At 38.2% G+C, this 27,134-nt stretch overlaps 1 protein-coding gene across 2 annotated transcripts in view; it reads right to left on the reverse strand.

The window, feature by feature from the left end:
• Positions 1-294: 294 nt before the first annotated feature.
• The window catches only part of LOC131156786 (uncharacterized), an 80,564-nt gene continuing 53,724 nt past the window's right edge, over positions 295-27,134 (reverse strand). For both annotated transcript variants that reach the window (XM_058110739.1, XM_058110740.1), the window contains exons 15-27: positions 22,495-22,623; positions 21,395-21,571; positions 20,875-21,072; positions 20,655-20,768; positions 20,310-20,560; positions 19,739-19,784; positions 19,411-19,659; positions 18,055-18,285; positions 17,266-17,357; positions 16,732-16,960; positions 1,374-1,730; positions 1,056-1,129; positions 295-915 (exon numbers count right to left, since the gene is read on the reverse strand). In XM_058110739.1, the coding sequence (XP_057966722.1) occupies positions 810-915; positions 1,056-1,129; positions 1,374-1,730; positions 16,732-16,960; positions 17,266-17,357; positions 18,055-18,285; positions 19,411-19,659; positions 19,739-19,784; positions 20,310-20,560; positions 20,655-20,768; positions 20,875-21,072; positions 21,395-21,571; positions 22,495-22,623 (2,253 nt within the window). In that variant the 3' untranslated portion in view covers positions 295-809. The remainder of the gene's footprint in view (positions 916-1,055; positions 1,130-1,373; positions 1,731-16,731; positions 16,961-17,265; positions 17,358-18,054; positions 18,286-19,410; positions 19,660-19,738; positions 19,785-20,309; positions 20,561-20,654; positions 20,769-20,874; positions 21,073-21,394; positions 21,572-22,494; positions 22,624-27,134) is intronic.

The raw sequence follows: 27,134 nt of genomic DNA on the forward strand, positions 1-27,134 counted from the left end.
ATCGAACAGAGTAATATTAGTAAAATGGTTTGAAGCTTTTTAAGGCATTGCCTGCCCACCCCCACCCCTTTTTTTCCCAAAACAAACTTAAAAAGCATTTATATATTAACTATAATTCCATATCTAAGATGCCAAGTGTATTCACTGAAGAGAAATCACAACTGCGCCTGCTGAAAGTTGCTTGCCTCTTTGCTCAAGGAAATGAAAGAAGAAAAAAGAGAGCTGCCAAGCATACCAACGCAAAGGCATGTTTTTGGGCTAGGGAACTATAGGTTCACAAAATCCAATAGAATGTTTGAGGATGTAATGCGGATAGCATTTGATTCTCATATTTGTTTTGAGCCAAAAAGTAACGTGATAATAATATCGCATATTCTAAGAATAACGGAAATCAGGCAAAATGTTCTCACAAACTCATTTTCTAATATAAAGTTCTATAAATATGTTAGGATATTTCACGAACCAAACAGGGGCTCTCAGCAGCTTCTTCATCACTGCTTTCATCATTTCAATGAGCTATAACTCTTCCTCCTCCTATGGCTTCATCACCTTGCTGAGCACCAAGTGACCCTCTTGGCTTCGAAGCCATTTTTTCCAGCAGCATCTTCGTCTAATAACAGATGGTAGAAGTAGCCAAAAATTTCTATGCTGATTTATGGAATCATTAAAATTTTGGTACCTTTGCCCAATATGCATATAACGTTCAAATGCTCTCTCACTCGGGCTCGTGATTCGCAAAATCTTGGAATATAGAACTGAAAATTCCGCATTCAAAATTACTATGCTCTTGTAAAATGCAAACCGGATCTTCAGAAGGTTTTCTTTCTCAGAGAGGACTTCCGTGCTTCCCTTTTTGCAGTCAAAGAGGAACCCACAGTTGATATTCCCGTTGATCCTTGGAACAAGTCCTTTAATCTTAAGTATGAAGCATTTAAGGGACCACAAATTAGAATTTGTCAAATATAAATATAATAAGAAAGCATGAAGGATTGAAAATGAGTGCGGGTGATTTTCTTATTTTGGGGGTGCTTGAGGTTCTGGAGCAGTTTAGTTACCTTGGCATGCTTATAAAGAGTGCAATGACAGAGACTCCAACTATAAGAGGATATACAGGTGCCGGAGTTAATTCCTGCAAAGCATGGCCATGGCAAGGCATGAGCATGGACAAAAAGAAAACACAAAGACTATCAATTATCCTATGTACATATACATCATACTGATGTAAACAAAAGTATTAACAAATTCTCAATGCGTGATAACCCATAACTACTCATGAAACATAAGGATGAGAACTCAGTTCCAGATTACCAGCATATGCCACAGTCGCATGATTTGTTCGAGAAAAAGGTGCTTGAAAATAAAGTTAAACAAACCTGCTTATGGTGATCCTCTTCAATTGTGTACTTGAGGGGTCCCACATGAATTTGTGCATGCTTCTCTAAGTCAGCCTCAATAACATCTGATTCAAATCTGTAGGTGCTTGATGGGAAACTAGATTGGAGCTGCAAGAGGTGCTTGCCCTTGGGCAAGTCCTTCACCTGGAAGAAGTTAGAAAGAGGGAGGGGGAAGACGGACTCGATCTTAGATGGATCACTAGCTGATTTGATTTCCACCCGTAGATGAGAATGTAGTTCCTCAATTCTTTCTCCTTCAACATGGCAACTTAATATGGTCTGTTCTGGTTGCTCAAATACCAAAAAATCCAATCCTCTGACATCCTCAGACCCAACCTACAAAAATTAATCATAACCCATCAATCAGGATAAATATATTTGAAAAAATGTCAAATCAAGTGGCATGATTGTCCAAGAAAACAGAAGCCATTTCACTGGTGATTACTGCCACAAAATCTTCATTGTGTTAATTTATTAGTCATCCATTGACTTTCCTATAGTCCACAGCTGACTAAAAGGTCCAAAAAGGCAGTGGTACTATACTTTCCGAGGTAGCATACTTGTTGGGGGTGGGGGAGGGGAAGGAACCATGCAGCATACTGAAATACCTTTCTTCGGTTTTTAAGAAGCATTTTTCTTTTGCAGTAGAAAGTGACAACAAGCATTTCTCAATGGCAGAAAGGCGCTGGAACAAAAAAATTTTAAAAAAAATTTCAGGATCAGGTGCAAAAATCAAAATATAATAATTTCCCCTCAGTATCTGCTATTGCCACTACCTACAAAAGCCACCAGAGCAGCCACAATGTTCAACATCAACAGCACCACTGCACTGCAGTATTCATCTTTGGCAACAATTTCACCACTGCCCCAGCATGGTACTGCTAAAACCACCAGGATCATCACCATAGCTCCCACATCCACAGGACCATCATTGCCATTATTTATGACAACATCCTGTGCAACTGCTCTTGCTGCACTACGACCAAACATCATTATCAGCACCACCCATGCATGCTTACAAATTTCTTGTTTTCAACACTATATTTTCTGTTGCATACTACAAACCTAGCATGCTTTTGCTTCATGATTAAAAAGGGGAAACTTCAAGAATTCTAAAAGCATATTTAGTATCATTTTCAAAATCTGTCTTCTGTTTTTTTAGAAAATGGAAAACAAAAATATTTTTTTTTTGAAAACCCTTTTTTTTATTGTTCACTTAAACAAATCATTTTCAGGAAATAATAAAAGGTTGTTTTCTGACTTCCAAGAACGCAAGTTTTAAAAATCATACCAAATAGAAAGAAGAATAGTTCTGAAAAATAATTTGCTATGTAGATATTGGTACCCCTTCATCATTGAGAAGCGTCAAAGGGAAACACAAAGATAACTCTTTTTTCCCTATCACCATGGTTTATCAACAACCTTGCCAAAACCACTTCTACTACAGCAACAATGATGACAGGAAGTAAGACTCACACTCCTGTTGCTGCTGTTATTATTATAGACAATTGTAAATTCCCATAATTTTCTTCCTCACTTTCCATATACAGTATTCAAGGTCATCGAATTAGCACAATGTTCCAGCCATGTCTGAAAGTCATAGACGTGAGAACTCAGAACCTTATTCCAAACAAAGAAGGCAACGCTTGTTCTGTCTAAGGTTCAAATTGTCACTAATGCAGCTTCATGAAGAAATTCAGAAAATCAGTGTCAAAACGCACTTTCAATAACTATATCCTGAGAAAAATCACCAAGCCAAAACAAAACAATGTCAAAGTTTCATTGTATCTCAATGAAAGAAAAGGCACTAACAGAGGACATACCTGACAGTTCTCTGACTGTTCTTTGAAATAAACCAATCTCAGGAAACAATAAGAAGTTGTTTTCATACTTCCAAGAAAGTAAGTTTTGAAAATCATACCAAACAAACATGTCAATAATTTTGAAAAACACTTTTCTATGTAAATATCGATATCCCTTCACTAAGGAGAAGCCTAAGAAAGAAAACAATGAAAGAAAAGGCACTAACAGAGGATGTTCTTGACAGTTCTCCAACTGTTCTTTGAAATAAACCATTGTCAGGAAAAGTTGTTTTCTGACTTCCAAGAATGTAAGTTTTGAAAATCATACCAAACAAAAATATGAATAATTTTGAAAAACATTTTTTTATGTAAATATCGGTATCCCTTCACTAAGGAGAGGGAAAACAAAGACATTAACTCTGTTTTCCCTGTCGGCATGGTTTATCAACAAACTTTCCAAGAATACTACTACCACAACTAACAAAGATGATGACAGCAAGTGTTGCTTTTGCTGCTGCAGCTAATATTTTAGACCATTCTAAATTCCCATAATTTTCTTCCTCTCACCTTTCATATACAGATTATTCAAGGTCATCAAATTAGCCCAATTTTCAAGACACTGACTGAAAGTCATATGCGAGAACCTTATTTCAACAAGAAGTGAAAGAAAGAAGGCAGCACTTGCTCAGTCTAAGGTACAAATGGTCACTAATGCAGCTTGATGAAGGAACTCAGAAGATCAGTGTCAAAACACATTTCCAATAACTAGGCCCTGAGAAAAATCACCAAGACAAAATAAAACAATGCCAAAGTTCCATTCCGTCACAACGAATGATGGACTAACAAAGGATGAATGGTTCAACAACTTTAATTCCCAATTCAACTCTCCCTAAATCAACACGCAGGTGCCTTATATTGTCATACAATGCTTGAGAGCAAGGAAAATAATATAAAATATCCTAAAATCCAAGACAAGAACTCAATAAAAATGCCCTTAATAGTAAAAAATACAACAAAAATTTTGAAAATATAACAATCCTTGCTTGAGTTTTGCATCATTCCCCCCTAGTTTGAAAATAAAGGATCAAGATTCAAGCTTGAAAACAGATTTAAAGAAACCAGTGCAATTTGCAAGCTTCAATTGAAATAGGATCAAATGATGGAGAAATCGCAAGAGGCAAAGTTGACAAATTTACCCACAATAATAAATTCAACAAGTGCATCGGGCTTCAACTTTGATACATGCATTATTCCCTTCAATGGTTCTTCAATATGGAGGTGAAGGGGTGCTTTCACAAAACAAAGATTTAGGCTAGAGAATTTTTTGGAAAAAGTAGAGGTCGGGGACAAATTTAAAAAGAGATTTGAAGAAGAGAAGTTGTTTTTAATTAGAACATGAATGCCCTTTTGATAGCTTTTTCAAAATATATTAAATAAGATATAGGCACAGCAAACTTTTAAGAATAAAATATAATAGATGAAGAATCATTTTAGAAACAAAAAGTGAAGACCAGGCCAAATGGGTCTTCACTAAATAATGGCATAGATTTGGATTAATGACAGATATTATAGAGTAAAAGTTAAACTCAAGCTCGTGCATCGTAGAGTCAAACTTTTTTATAGCTATTGAGCAAGCCACTTAATCACATATTTTCTTCAAGCTGCTGCATTTTCTTTCAACGTTGAGCAAACAGATTGTGAACTGGGACTACCAAGGCAGTGACAAGAATTGGGGCTCAACTGCAGCAGATAAAAATGAAACACGAATATATGGTACCTCTGCAGACAGCTTTGGCGACTGACCCAATGTAACAGTCTCAATTCAATTCAGGAGAAGTTACATCCATTTGTGGCCCATTCGGCCTCACAGATTTTCTCACAAAAAGTGCCTCATACAGTAGAAACCCAAACCATCCTTATATACCAAGATCTCCCTAGTACACATTTGATATAGAATCGTGACATGCTTTCCATCCAATTTCTGATGCCCTTGTTAGAGTAGCCCATAGGCCACACCTTTGTGTGGAACCTACAAACATTTTTGTAGGATCCACCCACAAGATAGTACCCCTAGGGTGGCTTTGATACCAAGTGTAAGAATCTTAGTCCAACTTTGGTCACCATTGGGCCTCACGGATTTGCCCATACAAGGTGTCTCAGAAACCCAGACCATCATTATATGCCCAAGATCTCCCTAGTACACATCCAATATGGGATTGTGACACAGTCGGTCTCTAACATCCTCGTCATAATAGCCCAATGTCAAGAGCCAAGGTTGTTAAGGCATTATGCTTGCCTACAATCGTTTGTCTTGTGTGCATTGGATGAGTAACCATCGCATAAATGCTGTTGGTTTTATTCATTGAAGTAAGATAATGCCTTAGCAGAAAAAAATTGGAGTGACTTGTCAATCAATTTGATGTTTCCTAGTTTCGAAGCTACAATGGTTTTAAAAAAAAAGTTCTTTTGGAGAAGATGAGTGCTCATCAATCATTGTAAAACTCACCAACAATTGTAAACATATTTAGCCTACTTGCATCCCTCATTAAGGACACGTTGCCTAGGGAGGTGCGAATAATGAATTGCGTTGCTTTACAATTTACCATGTAACTCTTGTTTGTTTTCATGTTTTCTTACTACCTCTTCGTTATTGGATGGTTGCAAATTTATTCATGTGGTGAAATCATGGTATGGATTCAGCTAACTTCTTATCCTAGTGTGCTATAACTGGTGTCACACAACCCTTTACAAAGTGTTAAGTGTTCATCTAGTGAAACAACGTGTCAAGGCTTGGTTAATCGTGGCATGATTTAGTTGCTCTTGGATCATAAGATTGTGTGAAGCATTGGTGGGACAATCATGCTCTGCACTAATACCGACAAAATCAATGCACTAGAAACATTGGTTAACACAACCAACAATGTGTTTATAGAGATGGCTTGACTTTCGAAGCATGTTGATTTATTGAAGGGATCTCAAAAACAGAAGCAAGGTTCCATTTAGGAGTTGAAAAAAGATTTATGTGGTGCAACATGCCAAATGGGTGAGCTTACTGCCTAAATGAACTTGATTGTTCATGCTACAGGGAATTCCAATCCTGTATGGATAGACTATAGAAGAAAAAGGGTGCCAAAATCCAAAGCATATGAAAGGGGGTCTATAATGCTAAAAGTTGGAGAACTTCTTATTTAACATAGAGCAATACTTTCATGCCCTGAGGATTGACACGAAAGAAGCGAAAGTATTCATGGCAGCTATAAACTTGAATAGTTGAGTGGTGAGGTGGTGATGTACCAAATACGATGAGATTCAAAGTTGAATGTGTAATTGATAGTTAAGTAGACTTGATGGGAGAGCTAAAGGCTCAATGCTTTTGTAAAAACATTGACTACAATGCTCGACACAGACTACAAGATCTTAATCACATTGGTACAGTGTCCAAAAAATATGGGAAACAATTATTTGCTTTGATGTTGGATATTCAAGACATGTATCAAAGAAAGACAAGGCGTTCTATTTCCTTGAAAGATTGAAATCACGAACAAGGGCTAAACTTCATCGACAAAGAGTTCAAGACTTATTTACTTCACAAGCTACTATGGAATGCATGACTAATTACACTAGATAGAATTCCACCATGCTCAAGGAGAGCAAATTGTTGGGTGAAAACAATGGAAAGTCTTTCAAAAAGGGGAAAAACCAAAAATGGGATAGCTTACTCCACGGTATCAACTTCAAAGCAACTTATTTTTCTTGGTCTTTCAACAAATCTAATGGTAAGGGTAAGTTGGTGTGCTTCTTATGCCAAGACCCTCGTAGAGTTGCTAATTGCCCTAATAAATCATTGCTCAATGCATTCCAACCCTCCATTGAAAAAGGGTACATTAGGACAAAACGAGGATGAGGAGGAAACCCCAAGGATGGGTACAATGCAGTTACTCCAATGCTTTGGAGAAGTAGATGAAAGAACCGAAGTTACCCAGGCTAAAAGGATAATGATTGTAAATCTACAGATCAATGGAAAGAGCACTAGTAATATAGTGGATACCAGGGCTACCTATAACTTTGCCTCACAAGGTCAAAAGCAAAGGCTCAATTTCAAGTTGGAGGAAGACTCAAGATGCATGAAAGTGGTTAACTCTACAGCGCAACCTATTCTAGAAGTAGCCAAGCAAGTAATTGTGAAGCTTGGACAGTGGACAAGACCTGCAAATTTCATAGCCATTTCGATGGATGATTTTCAAGTGATACTTGGAATTTGAATTCTTAAGGAAGAGTAAGACGGTGTCGATGTTGTTTACTTGTCACCCATACATGGTACAAGCTATTGCAAAGAAAAGGGACAACAAAAGTTCCTCTTAGTCATGCAACTCAAGAAGGGATTGAGATGAGATGAGCCAACATATCTTGCCTCGATAGTGGTGGATGAAGATGTGGGACAAGAGCGGCTATGTACTACCTTGCCATCCAAGATGTGTTGGAGTACAAAGTTGTAATGTCGAATACTTTATCATACAATTCCCTCTATGTCGGCATGTGGGGCATGAGTTCAAGTAGTTACTAGGGATGAAGCCTCCTGTTACAAGGCCATATCAAATGGTGCATTCAAAGTTCGCAGAGTTAAGGAAGCAACTTGATGAGTAGGTGGAATTGCTTAGGTGTGTGAGAATGTGGGTGTGTGGATTGCCACATGCTCAACAAAGTGACTATGCATAGCAAGTATCCTATTCCATCGATTACTAATTTTTTTGTTTAGCCAAGTCAAACCAAGTATCTCACCAAACTTAACCTGCGGTCAGGCTACTATTAGTGAGAATAGCAGATGGTGATGAGGGGAAGATTACTTGCATGACACCATACAAGGTATATAAATTCTAGGCAAAGCCCTTCAATTTGACAAATGCACCATAGACCTAGATGATATTGTTGTCTACAATCCCTCTCTAAAGGAACACAAAGATTATCTGTGGAAGGTGTTTGATGGCTGAAGGAGAACATCCTTTATGTGAAGAAAGAGAATTGCTCTTTCGCCTAAAGGACTATGAAATCAATTGCATATGTGATTGAACAATGTCATATTCACATGGATATAGACAAGGCGAGATCCATCATTATTGGAAGATCGCAAAGACAGTCAAGAAGTGATTCCCTTTCTTCGACTCACCATTTACTATCGCAAGTTTGCAAAGGGACACTCGAGGAGGATTGGCTCATCAACTAAATTTCCAAAGAAAGGTCTAGGTGAGAGGAGTGTCGGGGATCCTTTCACAACTTGAAGGAAGCTATGATGCGGGATGCAGTACTTACTCTTTCGGACGTCATAAAACCCTTCTTGGTACAAACAAATACATTGAACTACATCTTTGGTGGATTTTGTTACAAAACAAGCACCTTGTTACATACAAGATAGGCACCCTCTTAAAAAGTTTGATGCTCCAACTTGGACGAAGGTGCATCTTGTGTTTCATGTCAACTACCTCCTGTTATTTATTACCAACGCTAAAGATCCAACCAGAAGTCAATCAAGTAGAGCACCATTGAAGACCTCGCAACTCAAGAAGTTTAAGATACCCTTACAGACAGAGTTCACATCACCAAGAAAGAAGCAACATGAGTTCCTACTAAAGTAGAAAGGCCTTGGAAATGAAGAAACCAATTGGATAGCAGTGGAAGACATGGAACTATTCGTGGACAAAATTGAAGGGTACTAATGTCAAAATCTATGAGGATATCATCCACATAAGTAAGGGGGAATGTCACGAGCCAAGCTTGTTCAAGGCACTATGCTTGCCTATGACAACTGGTCTTGTGTGCATAAGACGGGTAATCGTTATGTAAATAGTAGTCTAGGTTTTATTCTTTGAGTAGGATAATGACTTAGTAAAAAAAAACAAAAGGATCATGAATCCTCAATCCATTTGATGTTTCTTAGTGCAAAAGCTAGAATAGCATAAAAATATGTTAGGAGAGTGAGGCTCATATAGAACTCAGTAGCTATTGCAAATGTGTTTAGTCTACTTAGCTCCCTCGCTAAACACGCGTTGCCTAAAGAGATGTGAATAATAAATTGTGCTGATTTATGATTTACTACGTGACTCTTGTTTGCTTTCATGTTTGACTATAGCTTCTATTTCATTTGGCATTGGGTGGTTGTGAATTTCTTCACATGGTGAAACCGCAATATGCATTCAGGTAACTAGTTAAGCTAGTGTGCTATATATATATATTGATAGAAAAAAAAAAACAATATTATTAAACATGAGAAATGGGGTACATAATTGGAGGACAAAGAGTTCTCAACCAACTAGAAAATCTGGGGAAAAAAAAAAAACCAAAAGAACCACACAGAAAATAACAAACAAGGAAAAAACAAAATACAATCTAAAACTCTATTATAAGAGTGTTGCCTTCCAATCTCCAATAAGGTCAGATAGCAGAAGACCCTTAAAGAAACCCAAAGAGTGCACCCCAAGGAGGTCAGAAATGTCGCCCTATCCCGCAAAATCCGTGAGCAGGTAGAACGACTTCTGAAAATCCTAGCATTCCTTTCAACCCACATGGTCCAAAGGATGGAAAAACCAGCTGCACACCATAGAGCTCTGCCATTCCTATTCTTTCAAAACCCCTTAAATTAAGCAAAAGCAAGTCTCTCGTCTTTCCTCGAGCCACCCACTCTTCACCAGCCAAAGATAAAATGGCATTCCAAAGTTGTGATGCTACCTTGCAATGCATGCTACCTTGCAATGCACAAAAAGATGGGCAATTGACACATTATTTTAATGACACATGAAGCACATATTAGGACTAAGAAGCATACAGGGTTTTCTTCGCTGAAGCATATCATGCGTGTTGATCTTTTCCAAGACACGTTCCATACAAAGGCCCGAATCTTCCTCAAAACCTTAATCCTCTAAACTAAGCGGTTCCAAGGAAAAGGGTTAGGGCTATGGGTTTTCATAAGGTGAATAGAAAGGATTTAGAAGTAAATATGCCTAAGGAATCCCCCTACCACACTCTCTCATCCTCACTAGAAGAATTAATGTGCTGATCCAACAAGGAAATAAGGTTAGTTAAGCAAGTGTGCTATAATTAACGTCGCACGGTGTCACGGTCTGACTATTTTCACACCATTGTGAAAGGGTCGTGCGGCGCTAGCTAAAGCACTCTTGTTTAACTAGCCAGCCTATCGTTTACCAACATTCATCCACGAAACAATTTCATTAGCATTCAATCAAATGGCAGCAAAAACAGTAAGCAATCATAAAAGAAGTGGCACATAAGCAATAAACATTGAAACTACGTAATTCATTAACAACGCCTCCGTTGACATCGTGTGTTTAGCGAGGGAGGCAAATAAGCTAAACACGTTAACAATAGCTAGTGAGTTTTACAATGACTGATAAACACTCACCCTCCCCTAAAGAGCTTTCTAGGTCATTCCCACTCTAGCTTTAGGAAACATCAAAGTGACCGAGGAGTCATACTGCCTTATTTAGCATACAAAGACACTACTAGTAGAAATTAACCCTACACTAGTATTTACATAATGGAAACTCATCCCACGCACACGAGACAAGCGGTCACAGGCAAGCATAATGCCCTAAACAAGCTTAGCTCGTGACATTCTCCTCCCCTTATGCAGTCAACGTCCTCGTAGACTTTGGCACTAAGTACACTTCAACTTTGTCCACAAATGGTTTCATATCTTCCACAGAAATTCAGCCGATTTCATTGTCATCAAGGCATTTCCACTTCACTAAGAACTTCTGCCGCTTCTTCCTTGAGGATATGAACTTTCTGTCTGCAAGGATCTCTTCAACTTCACGTCTGCCAGGCTGCACTATCTTCAACTCTGCTCTGTTGGACTGAGTTCAGCTCAGGTCATTGGTGTTGGCGTTAAACGGCTTAAGGCAACTGACATGAAACTATGGTCTTCTCCCCTGATTTGCCCACTTCTTCATCTGCTTAGAAGCTTTCTCCAGATAGGCTCGGGCAAACTCTGCATTCTATCTCCATTCTCTGGTGAAGATGTACGCCCTGAGACTCTTTCGTTTGTACGGTTCGCCCACTATGTGAGATAATAGTGGCTACTAGCCTGTAACAAGCTCAAAAGGGCTCTTGTTGGTTGTTGAGCTCCTTTGGGCATTGCCACAGAACGGAGCCACATCAAGTAGTTGCACCCCATTCTTCTAGTTGTCATTGACAAAATGGTGCAAGTACTCATCTAGCAGCTCTTTGAATCTCTTCACCTGTTCGTCTGTCTGTCGATGATAACTCGAAGAGATGTCAATATGTGACCTGAATATCCTGAAAAATTCCGTCAAGAAGCTGTCAGTGAACATTAAGTCGCGGTCACAAATAATAACTTGGGGAACACCCCAATGTTTCACAACAGTCACAAAGAATAATTGTGTCGTCTCCTTTGCCGGACAGTACTTTGATGCGGCCATGAAACTACTATACTTGTTCCGCTCCCCCTTGTCTTGTTAGCAAGTGAGACAAGTTCTGGTATAATCAACCACATCATCCCACGTGTGCAGCCAACAATACCTCCCCAATAGTCCTGTCATTGGAGTCATTCTCCGCAAATGCCCCTCAACAAACTTCCTGCAATATCAAGTAAGGCCAAAAAAGGAACACAACTCCTTCACTATCATGGGGATCTTCCGTTCTTGAATTATCCTTACCTTCTCAATACCCCTCTGGATACAACCTTGTTCAACCACATAACCAAGGAATTTGTTGCTCCACTGAGCGAAAGAGCACTTCTCTTTCTTCACATCTAGACTGTTTCCCCTCAACCTATCAAACACCTTCCATAGATGCTCTTCATGTTTCCTCTAAAACAACACCGATGTTCCCAACGGTGCTTTGGAAGGGTGAACACATCCCGCTTCCAATTCATCAAGTTGTTTCCCCAACTCTACTATCTCTGGAGGCGCCATCCGACATGGCCCTTTAGCAAGTGGTTTCACTCCTGATAACAACTCGATCTCATGCTCCACAGTCCGTCGTGAAGGCAAATTGTGAGGCAGCTTATCCGACAACACCTCCTTGTACTCATCCAACACCACTTGGATGGTTGTAGGCTCCAGCTCTTGGCCTACTTCTTTGTCTACCACCACCGTGGCTAGACGTGTCTGCTCACCCTTTCTCAATCCCTCATTGAGTTGTATGGCTGAAAGAGACTTCCCGCCGTCTCCTTTTGTTGCAACAACTTACACCATGCACGAGTGATCTCCCATTAGACATAGGGAACCAGCCGAAGGCATCAGCACTGCCCTCGTCCCCCTTAGGAACTCCATTACTAGAATGACTGGAAAGTCATCCAATGGCACCGCTATGAAATTCGCATGACCTTCCCACTGTCCAAGCTTTACAGTCACTTGCTTGGCTACTCTCAGAGTAGGCTGGGCTACAGAATCAACTGCTTTCATGCGTCTTGTACCCTTCTCTAAGGATAAGTTGAGTCTCCATGCTTCCAACTAAGAAACAAAATTATGAGTAGCCCCTGTATCCACCATAGCGCGAGTACTCTTCCCATTTATCCTTAAGTCCACAAACATTAACCCTTTTGCTCGTGTAACTTTCGGTGCTTTTGCCTGCTTTTCCAATGCGTTCACCAGCCGCACTAAACCTACCCTCAGGGCATCATCCTCTTCTTCCTTGCTTTCCACCACTTGTCCCAAAGTGGAAGCTTGTAAGGCATTAAGTAATCCCTTGTGTTGACACTCACTCACTCTGTAAGGTCCTCCACACAAGTAACATGAAATTTTACTCTTCCCCTTTCTATTGGGTGTGTTGATTCCTTGAGACGACGAAGCTTCCTTTGAGGTTGATGATTTAGAGTCGGCACCCCCACTCTTGGGTTTGCCTTTCTTGAAAGACTTTCCACTGTTTCCCTCTCCACCAAACCGTTTAGACGAAGCGGTATCATCACCAGCGTAATCAGTCAAGCATTTTGCAGCAGGTTATGCAGTAGACAAGTTTTGAACTCTTTGCCTATGAAGTTCAGTTCTTGCCCACGGTTTCATCCCCTCTAGAAAATAGAACTTGTCCTTCTCCGACATATCCTGAATATCCAACATCAAAGCAGAAATTTTTTCACATATTCCCTGATTAACCCCGTATGCTTGAGATCTCTCAGCTTTCTCCTTGCATTATACTCAACATTCTCAGGAAAGAATTGGGCCTTGAGCTCTCTTTTCAAGTCTGCCCAACTATCGATTACATAGCTTCCATTTTCAATTTCTTTGTACTTGGTATGCCACCACAATTTTGCGTCACCAACCAAGTACATGGTTGCAGTATCCACTTTTGCCTGTTCTGAGGCCATCCTCACAGCGTGAAAATACTGCTCCACATCAAACAAGAAGTTCTCTAACTCCTTGGCATCACGGACACCCCCATACGTCCTGGGTTCTAGTACCTTGGTCTTGCCAACTCCCGGAGTGTTGGAGTTCTCCATAGCACGAACCATTAGATTCACCTTTGCATCCAGATCAGCCATCCGCGACTGCAAATTTTCAGTTGTATGGCGAAAGTCCTCTGACATGTCACCTATCAAACCTGCTTGATGTTTTTGTGATCCCATCACTTCATCAATAAGTTCTCTCATCTGAGCCACCTCCGCGACCACACTGTTGCTTGTTGCCTCAACCTGTGCTTCCAGCACGCTGATCCTCTTAGCATTGTTTGGTGTCATGGTCACTTACCAAAGCTTTCCAAATCCCACAACGAAGGTAACTGAATTCTCATAGCAACTGAGCCTTGGCTCTAATACCAAGTGTCACGGTCCGACTATTTTCACACCGTTGTGAAAGGGTCATGCGGCGCTAGCTAAAGCACTCTTGTTTAACTAGCCAGCCTATCGTTTATCAACATTCATCCACGAAACACTTTCATTAACATTTAATCAAATGGCAGCGGAAACAGTAAGCAATCATGAAAGCAATGGCTCGTAAGCAGTAAACACTGAAACTACATAATTCATTAACAACACCTCCGTTGACATCGTGTGTTTAGCAAGGGAGGCAAGTAAGCTAAACACGTTGACAATAGCTAGTGAGTTTTACAATGACTGATGAACACTCACCCTCCCCTAAAGAGCTTTCTAGGTCATTCCCACCATGTATTTTGGATGGGTATTCCCTACTTCAAAAGATACAATTTGTGAAGGAGGGAGTTTACGATCGAACTACAAGCAATAATGGGAGCTCACTGATCAACTGTGATGATAAGAGGACTAGCTAGGTTGTTGGCGGTAGGAAAGAAAATGTTTGGCAATGGGATTGCAGTGATTATTTCCTAAAATGCAAAGGCTATCAATAACAACTTCTCTGGGCAATGCTATTAATGACAAGGAGGTGATGGTCAACAACAAAGATGATGAAAGACTTCAATTGGTGGAACTACTTCAAATGGCTTCAACTGATCAGAAAATAACTAGTGTTGGGTTTAGCTTTCTGATCAGATCTGATGGGGATGGGATTCACTATGGTTGATTAGGACCCTGAAAGAATTTTTATTTATTGGATTCCTATAGCCTTCGATAAAGCATGGTTGGAGTGCAAGGTGTAATTTTGCTAACAGGAGTGCTTGTTGCAGATGATGGTCAGAGTGGAGAGAGATGGATAGTGGTGGTCAGTGGCAATGGTGGTGATGACAGTGGCACACAGAAAGTGAAGTTCAAAATTGTGAACCACACATGCTTGAGCCAGAACTCTATGTTCGCAGGCAAACGTGTAAAACACTGACAGCAACAGTCATTTAAGTCAAAATCTCAAACCTTATCAAACAACATTATCAGTTGTGCCAGGTCAGATCTGCTCTGATATGGCTTGATGCAAGATGAACCTTCCAACACTACCATAATTCCTTATCAACCCGACCTAATCCTTTTATAAGCTTGCTATGCTTGGAAACCAAAAAAAAAATTTACAATCCTAAAATAACTCAAATACTTATTTCCTAAATAAAGATATCCTAAACTTTAAAAATACAATCACAATGCAAATACACCAAATATAAAAAAAAATAACTTATAATAATCCTTGCTAGAGTGTTGCATCAAACACACCAATAATCCTTGCTTAAGCTACATCAAATAGATCAGATGCGTACCAATATGTACATAAAGCAAGAACATCAGGTCTTGAACAACAAGACTCGCTACTAATGAAACAAGAAAGAGTTATGCATAACTCACTTAATAATTTTCAAGTACATTTAGGGAGTAAAAAGTGTTTGGCACTTAGATTCTTCTAGCAAATATTCTAGCAAGTACTTGTTTTCTCATTTGATTCATGATCGTAATGTTATTCCTTTTTTCCTTTATTTTTTAATTTGGAAAGCTGATGTTCTTTCTAAAAATGTAGGCTTTTACTTGGATCACAATCCTTGAGAACAGACATGCTCAAAATTGTTTCAAGTTCAACTCTCCTTCACTTGGGCCCTTTGGAAACGATTTTGTACTTTTGACAAAAGTCTGCCCCTCTTGGAGGCTTTCTACACTGTTATGTTCAAGGGGTTTAGTAAGTGCAAGGAGAGGAAAGCTTTGTGGCAGTGCACCACAATGGCAATTGGTTGGTGAGAATGTCAGAACTTTTTAAGGGTGTGGCTACTTCTATTAACTTTCCTTGGAGCAAAGCAGTGTTTCTTGTGTCACTGTGGTGTCTGGAAAATGGCTGCTTTTGACACAAATCTCTCAAAGACTTACAGTGGAATTGATATTGGAGAAAAGGTTAAATTCGACAGTGAAGAAATCAATAGCACTAGACACTAGTAGATTTCAGTACCTTGGGTCTATTATGCAAGCTGAAAGAGAAATTGAAGAAGATGTAATGCATAGAGTTAAAGCAAGTCGGATGAAATGAAGTGCTTCAAGTATGCTGTGTGATTGTAGCATACCCTTAAAAATTAAAAGGAAAGTTCTATAGGAAGGCTATATGCTCAGCTATGCTAAAAGGATCAAAATGTTGGACGACTAAGAAACAACTAATCTAAAAAGTTAAAAGTTTCCAAAATGAGAATGCTACAATGGATGAGAGAATAAATTAAGGAATGAACATATTTGCAGAAGTTAGGCGTAGCTCCTATAGAAAATAAGATAACAGATGGATGACTCAGATGGTTTGGGCACCTACAACGTAGGCCAAACAGTGTGCTATTGCGGAAGAGTGAACTAATTATTATTAGGGGCAGTAGAAGGGGTAGAGATAAACATAAAATAACTTGGAATGAGATAGTGCCTAAGGATTTTATAACCCTAAATTTTTCTAAGGAAATTGCCATGATTGCGTAAATTGGCGGGAAAGGATTCATGTAGTTGACCGGACCTAGTGGGACTTAAGGCCTGGTTTGTTGCTGTTGTAGTTGTATTTTGCCTACTTTTTCCATAGCTGTTTTCCTTTTGTGAAGGGAAAATATCTTGTTCTCCTTGTTTTTATTTTCTTTTCTTGCTGTACTCTTCTTTCTTTATCTAATATAAATCTTTTTTTTATATAATGAAAAAAAAAAAATCTGACTCTGCCCACCTTAACAGAAACAGATTCTGGAGATGCACGCTCAATCATAGTGCCACTCAGATCGTCCCTTTTCACTACTTTGATCAGGTAAATTGTGTCAGGAAGAAGTCCTCTTAGACGAAAATTTCCTGATGAATCAGTTACAGTTTCCTCATAATAGCCTTTTGACTCTGATCGGGCTTCAACTGAAACACCTTCTTTAGGTTGGCCAGACAACAAAGTGACCATACCTGTGGCACTGCAAAGATATTAAATCAAGTTAAGATCTCAAGGATAGCTATAACTTTTTTCCCCTCTCTCTCTCTCTCTCAATCAATATTCTTTCGCTTTCAAAAAAATAGAATAAAAGAGAGTTAAGGCCTCAAGAAAAGGTTTAGACACTTTAAAGGTAAGAAACAGTAGCTTAAAATTTGAAAGAAAAAAAATAAAATCATTGATTACATCAACTATGATGGTTAAAAACTCAAAGTCCTAACTGACAGCAGTTATAACATAAATAATAAAAGAAAAGACTTAAGGAAAAACAAAGACACCAAGAAAAACCTGTAAGCAACACGGGTGGCCTGGAAAATTACTTCTTTGGACTCCCCAGAACCAAGTTCTATAGCCTGCGCTGGAGGTGAAAAAGCATATTCCTGCAAATATAAAATTATATATTTGATTGGTGAAAAATCCAGAATATGCCTGAAATAGTTTATAAAGAATAAAATTTGCTCTTCCTGCAATTCCAACATGGCATAAATGACTGGGTTGCATCATCAATCCTTATTTGCAAGCACTACTCTCCAATGCCCATCACCAAATATCAAGTCAATCAGATACTGCTAGCTATCTGATCCATAAACTGCACATCTTTTCATAAAAGATATGAATAAGTTCTAATTTAAAGCCCACATATGAAGGGCATACCTCTTGATCCCCAATAATCTTAACAATTTGCATGCATGATACATATGAAAAGGAACTCTCAGAGTATGAATCATAATCTCACAAAAAAACACTGGGTGCAAGGGTCACACATCTACAATACATATATCAACATGGTTCCAATTTCCAAGCATGCATACTACATACACGTGCAGAGTGCAGAGAAACGCATGCACATTTTTAAGATGCTCAACTTCATACATAGTTTTAGAATCTCATTGTAACATTTTAAATAATAATGCATCCAAAACATCAGACTTTCTGACATCTAAAGGCAACATCATTAAATGAAAATAAAAATTTGAGAGGGGTAAGCAACACATGGAAGGGGAAAACGAAATAAGGATAAAGAAAAGAAAATCAATCGTGATAGTATCAAAAAGACAAGTCCATTCTACTAGTTACCTTCAACAAAGGGCGCAAGTAAAAACTCCCAGGAAATAAATTATCAAAGATGAAAATTCCTCCAGCACCAGTTACAGTGTTGTTCCTATAACCATCATCACCACTCAATGACAGCAATACAGAAGGAAAAGGTTCTTTAGCATCCTCATTAGAATATATATGTACATAGATTTGACTAAGCTTTTGACAAGAGAAGGAATAGGGTCCAACTGGCTTTAAATGATAACCAGGCTGCACAAGAAAAGAGAACATCAGTGATCAATGAACTGAAAATATGAAAAAAGATGAACGATATGCTTTCCACTTGCCAGTGGCCACTGTTTTCAGGACATGACATACAAATATCAAACAAGCCCATTACACCACCAAAACAGATTGTCACTTTGGATTAGTACAACAACATGACCACTAAAAGCAGTAGAAAGCCAGAAAAAGAAAACCTAACATGGCACAGCACAGACACACCAACCTTTTTTCCCCTTTCTTGATAATCTCTAATAATATCCACATACGAAAAATCCAAAAATAAAAATAACAAAAAAATGGGAAAAAAATCAAAAAAATATAGAGATATCATATTCTCAGCATAAATTTACACTGTCTAAAGAATGTGGAAGATACAGAGTTACACATCATATAACTAAAGAATGGAATTAAGCAATAAAATATGTAAAGAAACGTGAAGACGCATTGCCAGAGAGACAACATACAATATTAAACTTGAAACAATTATAATTTGTCAGAGATTGATAGATTGTCAAGTTTATCTGCTCCCATGGCAACATATTATAGCTGAGCCAAAAAAAAAAAAAAAAAGAGGAAACAAGCAGGTTACAATGTTGCAGAATCTTGAAGAGGGAACCCATGGGGTGAACACGCTGACCAGGAAAGAAAAACCCCAAATTGAGGGTAGAAAAGGGTAGAATCTGATCATCAAGGAAGATGTGAGAGATTATGGAGACTAAAAACAAAATGTAAACTCAGCGAAACAATTACTGTACCACCTAGTAAGCAGTCAGCCACTTGCCTATGCTCACCTAGGCAGCTTGACAATTTTACAACTTCAAATAGGTCAGACTTTATTCACTTCAAAAGGGAACTGTCCATCAAGATTCAACAACATTCAATAAACCTCCAATGGAGGTTTATTGACCGTACAGCATCACAAGAAACACAGAAAAAAGAACCAGTAAAGAAAGATGTGCAAACTATATTTTTGCAATAACAAGATTCAAAAGAAAAACCTTTATTTAAAGATAGATAGAGGTTTGGCAAGCATATCACTTGAATATATATTATGTGTTTACATTATTTATAAAAGGATGAAGAAATTATTGGCCCAAAAATATTCCAAACCTTTGAAGCTTCAATGGTGTAACTTATGTCATCAAATAGAGGCCCTCCTAAAAATAAACCATCAGGCCCTGTCATGGCTTCAACTGCCAATTCCCCTTTCTTAACTGGAGAATTCTGGCTGTCACCTGCAGCAATAACCCTGACATGAACGCCTGAAAGTGAGGGAGAAACTGAGCCTTCAATGTACAATCCCTTTCGACCAGAGAATGGAGGAATTGAAGCTTGGCAACCATCATTTGTCACATAGACCTAATGAAACAAAGTAAATTTCAAATTATAGGTCATGACAGAAAGACCTGCAGATGCAAAACACTCCTATACTGCTTACATGATGCTGTCTGGGATAAAACAAGATCCTCTTCTCCCCATTATTCCTGCAGGATATCACAAGTCAGATTAATAGAACAATTGAACAGCTACGGCAACATTAATGACATTGTGCAGTTAGAAAGATGTAACTTCAATCACCAAAAATAGAATAGGAAAGTAAGCCAATTAGCACAGGCAGTTTCTTGCACCAACAAAGAATTCAGCAAGATAATTAGGAAACAATCTATATGCAGAAGCATACACAGAAACCAAATGAAGAAAGAGAAAAACACAATCATTTCTTTCCATAAATCTATATCTGATTAGAGCAGCAATAAAACCTAGTTATTCAATTTAAACATTTATTCTCCAATTAAATCAGCAGTATCAGCGGTCATCATCCAAAGAAAAAAATTTGAGAAACTCAGAAAGGAAATTAATGCATTGCACCCTAGATATGGTCCTTAAGATAGTTGTAGTTCTTCTCAAATCCCAAATAACATAAGCGTCGGCTATATCTCAGCCATAGAACAATAAGAAGTGTGACTACAAGAGTAATCCAAAAAAAGTAATCACACAACTATATGTACCTGGGGTCTGAAGGAACAAAGGAAAGCTTTTCTCCAAGATTAGCCCAAACAGAGTACTCATACTCGGCAACATTTTTCTGATTATTACCATTGTTTATAAGTCTAGCAATGCTTTGATCAACAACAGAATCCTCACTATTAAGTACGTCCACGATGATGTTGTCAGGTAACTCATGCCCACCACTGAGGGAGCTCAAATCAATATGTATATGTCCTTTAAGGAGATATTTCTCTCCTTTAAGATATACAGGCTACAGAAACAAGATCAAATATTGGTTGGTACAAATGTAAAACAATTAAAAAACAGTGAAAGAAAGGCTTAAAGAAACAAGCAAAACAGCATACCAATGGGTTTAGTGTATCAATCTTCACTGATGAGCTCCCAAAGGAAATGCATGAGTTAACAAAGTTCAGTTCATGCACGCCAGGCAATTCAACACAAATATACTGTGAATCTTTCTGCAGTTTAAAGAGGAGGAAAAAGGAGTGAAACTTAATGCCAAAAAGGGCATATGTACACTACAATAAATATCAAATGAGGAAACTTTTGATAATTGAAGAAAACCTTAATTTTCAAATTGACAGAAGAACCATCAGCATGAGTCAAGTAAGCATCAACATCATGTGTGGAGATAACATTAACCCAGTAACCCTTCTGAACAAATACGATTCCTTCTATGTCCTCAGCACCAATGTTGAGATCCACAGAACTCTGCTCCCAGCACCAATTATCTTTTCTGGTCTCAGGGGAAATGTGCTTGACCTTAAAGGAGACAAACATTAAAATACAAATGACATATGGCAATAAAAGCTTAAAATCAACTGAACGAAACATTTGTCCTCAGATTGATAGATGATATAAATTTAAATTAAAAATAAGATTAGAAAACGGAATAATTACTTTAAAGTGATATCAGCTGAGTTAGATCCTCATCGAGTATGTTATTAAAAACTTGAAAAGAAACGAAAAATGATATTTCATCCATAGTAGCAGCTTAAACCTATTTAGGTACAAAATGTAAAAGATGCACAATAATGACATGTTCTTTCCATAAATAATGCAGGATATAGAATAAAAAGCATACCGTAAGTCTGTATTTTCCAGGAAAAACATTTGAAAACAAAAATTCACTGCTCTGATCAGTCAATTTAACTGTTTCCCTCAATCCATCATGTACGCTGGTCAGTTTTACAAGTTCAACAGAAACAGACGGACCGCATTTCTCCTTGCAGGCCACTGCACCACGTACATTAACTAGTGCCTGAATTTTGAAAAATATCAAGTAAGAAAGAAGAATTTCACTTCAAAATTTTTCAAATCTAGCATATAAAAACATGTCTGTGAAACACCCATGACCAAAGATTCACACACACACACACACACATGTAGACAAAATTAAACAATGAAATATCCACAATACTATTTATAGCCTCGTAATTGTCTTAAAACTAATTTCACTCATCAAAAAAAGATAATTGTCTTAAACAAAGGATCAGACAACTTAAAAACAGGGTGTGAATCCCAAGTGAAAAATATGTCAAGATAGGAAGGATTTTGTTATTATGATTCTATTTATTAGAAATATTTCAAAAAGTATTATTCTATGAAAAAATTAACTGCTTGACAATAAACTTCCTGTCCCAACAGAACGCCAATCTCCTCCTTTGTAATAACAAAAGAACTGTCTTAAGGAAGGAATATGGGACTCGCAACAAGATGTCCTCCAAAAGATTTTTTTTTTTTTGGGGGGTGGGGGGGGGAGCACTAAAGAACATTATAAAGAAGTATCTCTTTAAAGTACCCCCAAAATTTAAAAAGATGTTCAATTTATCCAACTCTCTTCGCCAAATTTTCTAATTTATGGAGATCTTCACATCCAGTACCACAAGCAAGGAGTGAGGAGACCATCCCCTCACCTATTTTCCTTCTGCTCCCTATCCTAATTGCAGTTTACTAGAATGATCTCTTGATTTTGAACCAATTCAATGAACCAGAGGTGTTTGATTGCACCTCGTAATGCTCTCTTGAATGCTTTTGAACTGGCAAGCCACATAACCCTCACTTAGAGAACTCTATTCAGTGATCAGCATTCAACAGAAAATAAAATTTCTGATAAAGATATAACAGAAATGATAAACGGTATTTAAAAACAAAATCAATCTTTACATATGTGTAAGAAATTACCTGAGAGAACTCAACATTTAGTACAGGACTTTTGACCACAACATCAACATAAGGTGGCAAGAACAAAAGTCCAGGAGCACTCTCAGTTGTGGCTGCCAAAGCAGATAAGCGATATTCTCCTGGAAAAACCTGACAATGTTGGAAATAAACAAAAGTGATGTTGACAAGGCAATAAGGGTATAAAGAAATGATGAATCAAAGAGCATAAAATAACATTTAATTTAGTTTTTAATTGTTGGGTAGGAGGAAGCAATCCTATTATCAACAGTAGAATGAACTGTAACATGCATTCTGGCTTTTACAGCATTTCAAAGCTTATCATAACAGCCCATAAAAGCACAAACAAAAAAAAAAAAATTAAAAGTACTTCAAAAACAATCCATGCACGAGTCACAAAGAAAAATAAGCTGCAGCAATGCCTAGCAGACGAAATGGTCAAAGCAATGATTTTTGTACTGTCAGTAGGCTTGTCAAAAAAACCAACAGGAGAAAAATAAAACACGAGGAAAATTACAAAGTACGTGCTCTGGAGGAGTATCGCCACTGAAGATCACTTCCTGTGCATGGTAATGCATTCTTTAGCCAAACCAAAGCATCAACAACATCTGCAACAGCAAGTTATGCCATGTTTGGATTCAGGAATGGAAATAGGCTGGATGGGGAATTGCAATATGACCATTCCGATTCCTTAGATTGTCATTCCAATCTCCCCCCCATGGTTTTCCAATCTTCCATCGGTAGAATTGGTGAATCAAAAGAGCAGTGGATCCACAATTCCGGATTCCCATTCCCATTCCTAATGAAGTTTATGATCCCCAAATGTGGCCCCAAGGAATAGGTACAAAAGATACCTGGTGAATTAACATGTAGATACTGAGATAAATGAGCAAATATATATATATATATATATATATTCCTATAACCATGCATAAACTAAACCATCTTAAATGCTGAAAATAAAGGGCAGCCCGGTGCACAAGGCTCCTACCTAAGCGGGGTCCAAAGAAGAAGCAGACCATGATGGATCTATAGCACGTAGCCTTACCTTGCAATTTTGCAAGAGGCTGTTCTATGCCTTGAACCCATGACCCATACAGAGACAACTATACCGTTGCACCTAGGCTCCCCCTTCTAAATGCTGAAATAAATTTCTTAAATTTCAACAAAAGATATCTACCATAGAATAACCGCATCAATAACACAAGAAATATTCATTAGGCAGACTGATTAAAATTCTCATCCAACAACTTCAAGTTGTTCAAACAAAACTATGAAGATTAACGACATTGCGAGGAAGTTAGTAAATTTTGACATAGCCGTGCCACACAAATAAGAACCAGGCTCATATGATGCCACTGATTTACGGAATCTGAGAAAATATTTTACTTTTTGCTTGGCATTTTCTCATGTTTATTAATCCCTCGCTCATCTCCAAGTTTAATTTGATTCGAAGTACCGTATTCTTCTCTGCCTCATTCTTCTTTCGATAAGAAATCCAGCCCCACTAACACAATAACATCAAATACCTAAATCTAAAATATCTATGAATTATACAACTTTTGTCCATTTTACGCCTGCAATTCATTTTATTCTTATTAAGATAACTAAGCTCACCACCTGCCTGCCCCCACCTTCTCACTTCAGCAGTTCTCTCTTACCCCTGCAAGACATAAACCTTCCATCTGCCATTGGTTTGATCAACGAGGGGCTTTATATGGAACCCAATCCCATTAGCTACACAATGGTGATGCTACAAGTGAACCTTAGAGGTGTTTAGAGACATCATTGCACTGCTTTAGAGTCGGATTATGAAGCAGAAATCAGCCTTATTTTCAAGACCAACATATCCAAGCCTCTTTAAAACCTAAGTTTGCAAGGGATGTTGGGAAGAGTCTTACAAGCAGTATAACGTCTACATGTGCAACGAGAGGCTCATGTTAAATCAAATTAACCGGAATTGGGCTCATGGATTGGCTCCATTTCACACAAAAAACAATAGCACTAAAACTATGCACTTCAATCTAAAGGATGTCAAAAACTTCTTTCTACAATCTATGGACATGTGGCAGTTTGAGAATTGCAAATAATTATACAACAACATGGAATAAGAAAACAAGGTTAAAGCAGCAACATGTCAGGTAATGGAGTCAAAAGGGATTAGAGACCTCTAATCCATATGTTAATGACCAGTACAATACCAAGAAAAATTAACCAAAGAAGCCTAGGCTTGATTTCACTTATCTAAATATTACCTAAATATAACATAGGAAACTGATATGCCAATAAAAAAAAAATGGTAAAAAGCTACCAAGATTTCTAAGGCGGAAGCATGGTGAACAGTGTGCTACTTTCTAGTTTTATCAATCTATACATTAGAGAAGAAATAAAAATAAAAAAAAGGGGGGGGAATGGAGGTGCAAGATACCATCACCATTATGGGTGCGGTTTCATACTGCTTCTGAACAGATTATTTCAAGCGTATCAACCTTTCATCCACAGCTAATCGCCATCAGAAATTGCATACTATCATTTACTTGGCTATGAATTGGCAGGACACCTGCATTAATGTATGAATCAGCAGGAATGATGCCTTCTTCCATTACTAGGCTCTGAACACACCATCACCATTATTGGTGCAGTTACACCTACATTAATGTATGAATTGACAGCCTGCGTCAAGCTATTTCAATTACTTGGCTCTGAACAAACTATCACCATTATGGGGCAGTTCATACTCAGCAGCTTACACCATACTGCTCTCTCTCTCTCGCCCTCGCTCTCACTCTCTCTCTCTCTCTGACAATAAAAACCATTTGGTGGATTACTCAAGACTTGCCAAAACACTCCAATAGGAAGGCATCACAAGCCCACATTTCTTGCTCCACCTTCATTCATACAGAGTGTAAGAGAAGATTGACCACTTCTTCCAGATCTTTATACGATAAAAAACGGAGAGAGAGAGAGAGAGAGAGAGAGAGAGAGAGATCTGTTTACAGCAGCCAAACTGCTCATCAAATTATCTACAGTAAAAATTCATCCACAAGCTGCTTCTAAAAGCAAAGCAGGAACATTGTTTTTCTGAGAAAAATTTTCTACCCGCAGCCTCCCTTACCCCATTAAGTAAATTGAGTCATATGAATTAACACAAAATTTGCCCCTCTTGGAATGTTCACACGTTATCATATCTTTCACCCCTTCCCTTCACCCCCATTATGGTGTAGGAATTTCAAGAGGTAAGAGTGTAAGACAATCCTGCAACTTATAAGTCTCTAAACTTCCTCCCAAAGCGCCAAGCGAGTCTAATATGGTTTCCCACCTCTCAGAACAGCTATCAACTAGCCAATCTTTGTTAGTAACCAGCCAGAAAGATAAGGAAGTTAATTTTAAAAAGAGGTATTCCCACACCATAAACCACAGGAAAAGGACACCAATAATCCATCACCAACTTTAAAAGCTAAACCCATAAGAAAAAATTCCTCGCAAGCCATTTATATGTTGTTGAATAAGCCCACCCCATGAAGTCTCCCACACCCATCGTAACACTCTCATATTTGACACTCATCACTGCCATAAAAAATGTATCCTTCTCGGGCAATCTCCATAGCCATTTCCCTAGAAGTTGCCTATTCATGATATGAAGGTCCAACAGTCCCATCCTTCCCCATCAAAGTAAGCTTTAAAATTCCCCACCTAATCTAATGTTACTTAAAAATTGAAAACACCATCACCACTGCCCCACAATAATCGCTTTTGACCACATTATAGGATATTTTGCCAAAGAATCCGAAAAAAAAAACACACACACACAGAACAACAGCAACAGCAGCAGACAATCTTGATGTACTGGAGAGATGTAAGATGCAAGCTTGGAAGGAAAGTCTAAATTTAGAAATTTCAGAAAAAAAAATTACAATTTGATATTTTTATATGGGGAATTGTAGTAATATTTTTCATTTTCATAAATATTTTAGTATTAAACTTTTAAGTTGATATTTTTAAAAATATTTTAAAGTTAAATTTTTCGTTGTCATTTCAATTTTGGAAACTAGTATCTAAGATTTTTTTCTCAAGTCCACTTTACAATAAAGGACGCGGAAACATTTTATAGAAGAGGGAAAGGGCCACCCCTCTTGCTCCTGAAAATGTGGGACAAAGGAGGAGTCTTCCCCGCTCTCCACCCATGGAATTCTCTGGATGCTTACAGCAGCTTGTTGTCAAACTCAGTACCTGAGATTGCAAAGCAGGGGGGCAAGTAACCCCTTTCCAAAGATGGATGACTCAAGTATTATGACGGATGGAACATTGCAGGTTATCTGGTTGCCACAATGATGATTGAGAACCAATCTAATCTGTCGTGATCCCTTCAGAGGGCAAGAAAATAGCTGAGCCAAGGCTAACCTGCTCTGCCTCATAGGATGATAAGATTACCAGATGGTGATATGCAATTTCAAGAATAAGTTTGGGCTAAATAGCACAAACAAAATGAAGTTGATCAGATAAGTTTTAGTATGATTCTGATGGCATCATATCATTTGCATTTGCATGGTGGCAACTGGCGAAGGCCATTTTGTTGTCTATTCATGTTCAAATGCATCATGAAGGCTTGTTTGTTCAAAGGCACTAGGTTTGTTCATATTGGG

The sequence above is a fragment of the Malania oleifera genome, chromosome 5, assembly GCF_029873635.1.
Source record: "Malania oleifera isolate guangnan ecotype guangnan chromosome 5, ASM2987363v1, whole genome shotgun sequence".
NCBI classification, from domain to species: domain Eukaryota; kingdom Viridiplantae; phylum Streptophyta; class Magnoliopsida; order Santalales; family Ximeniaceae; genus Malania; species Malania oleifera.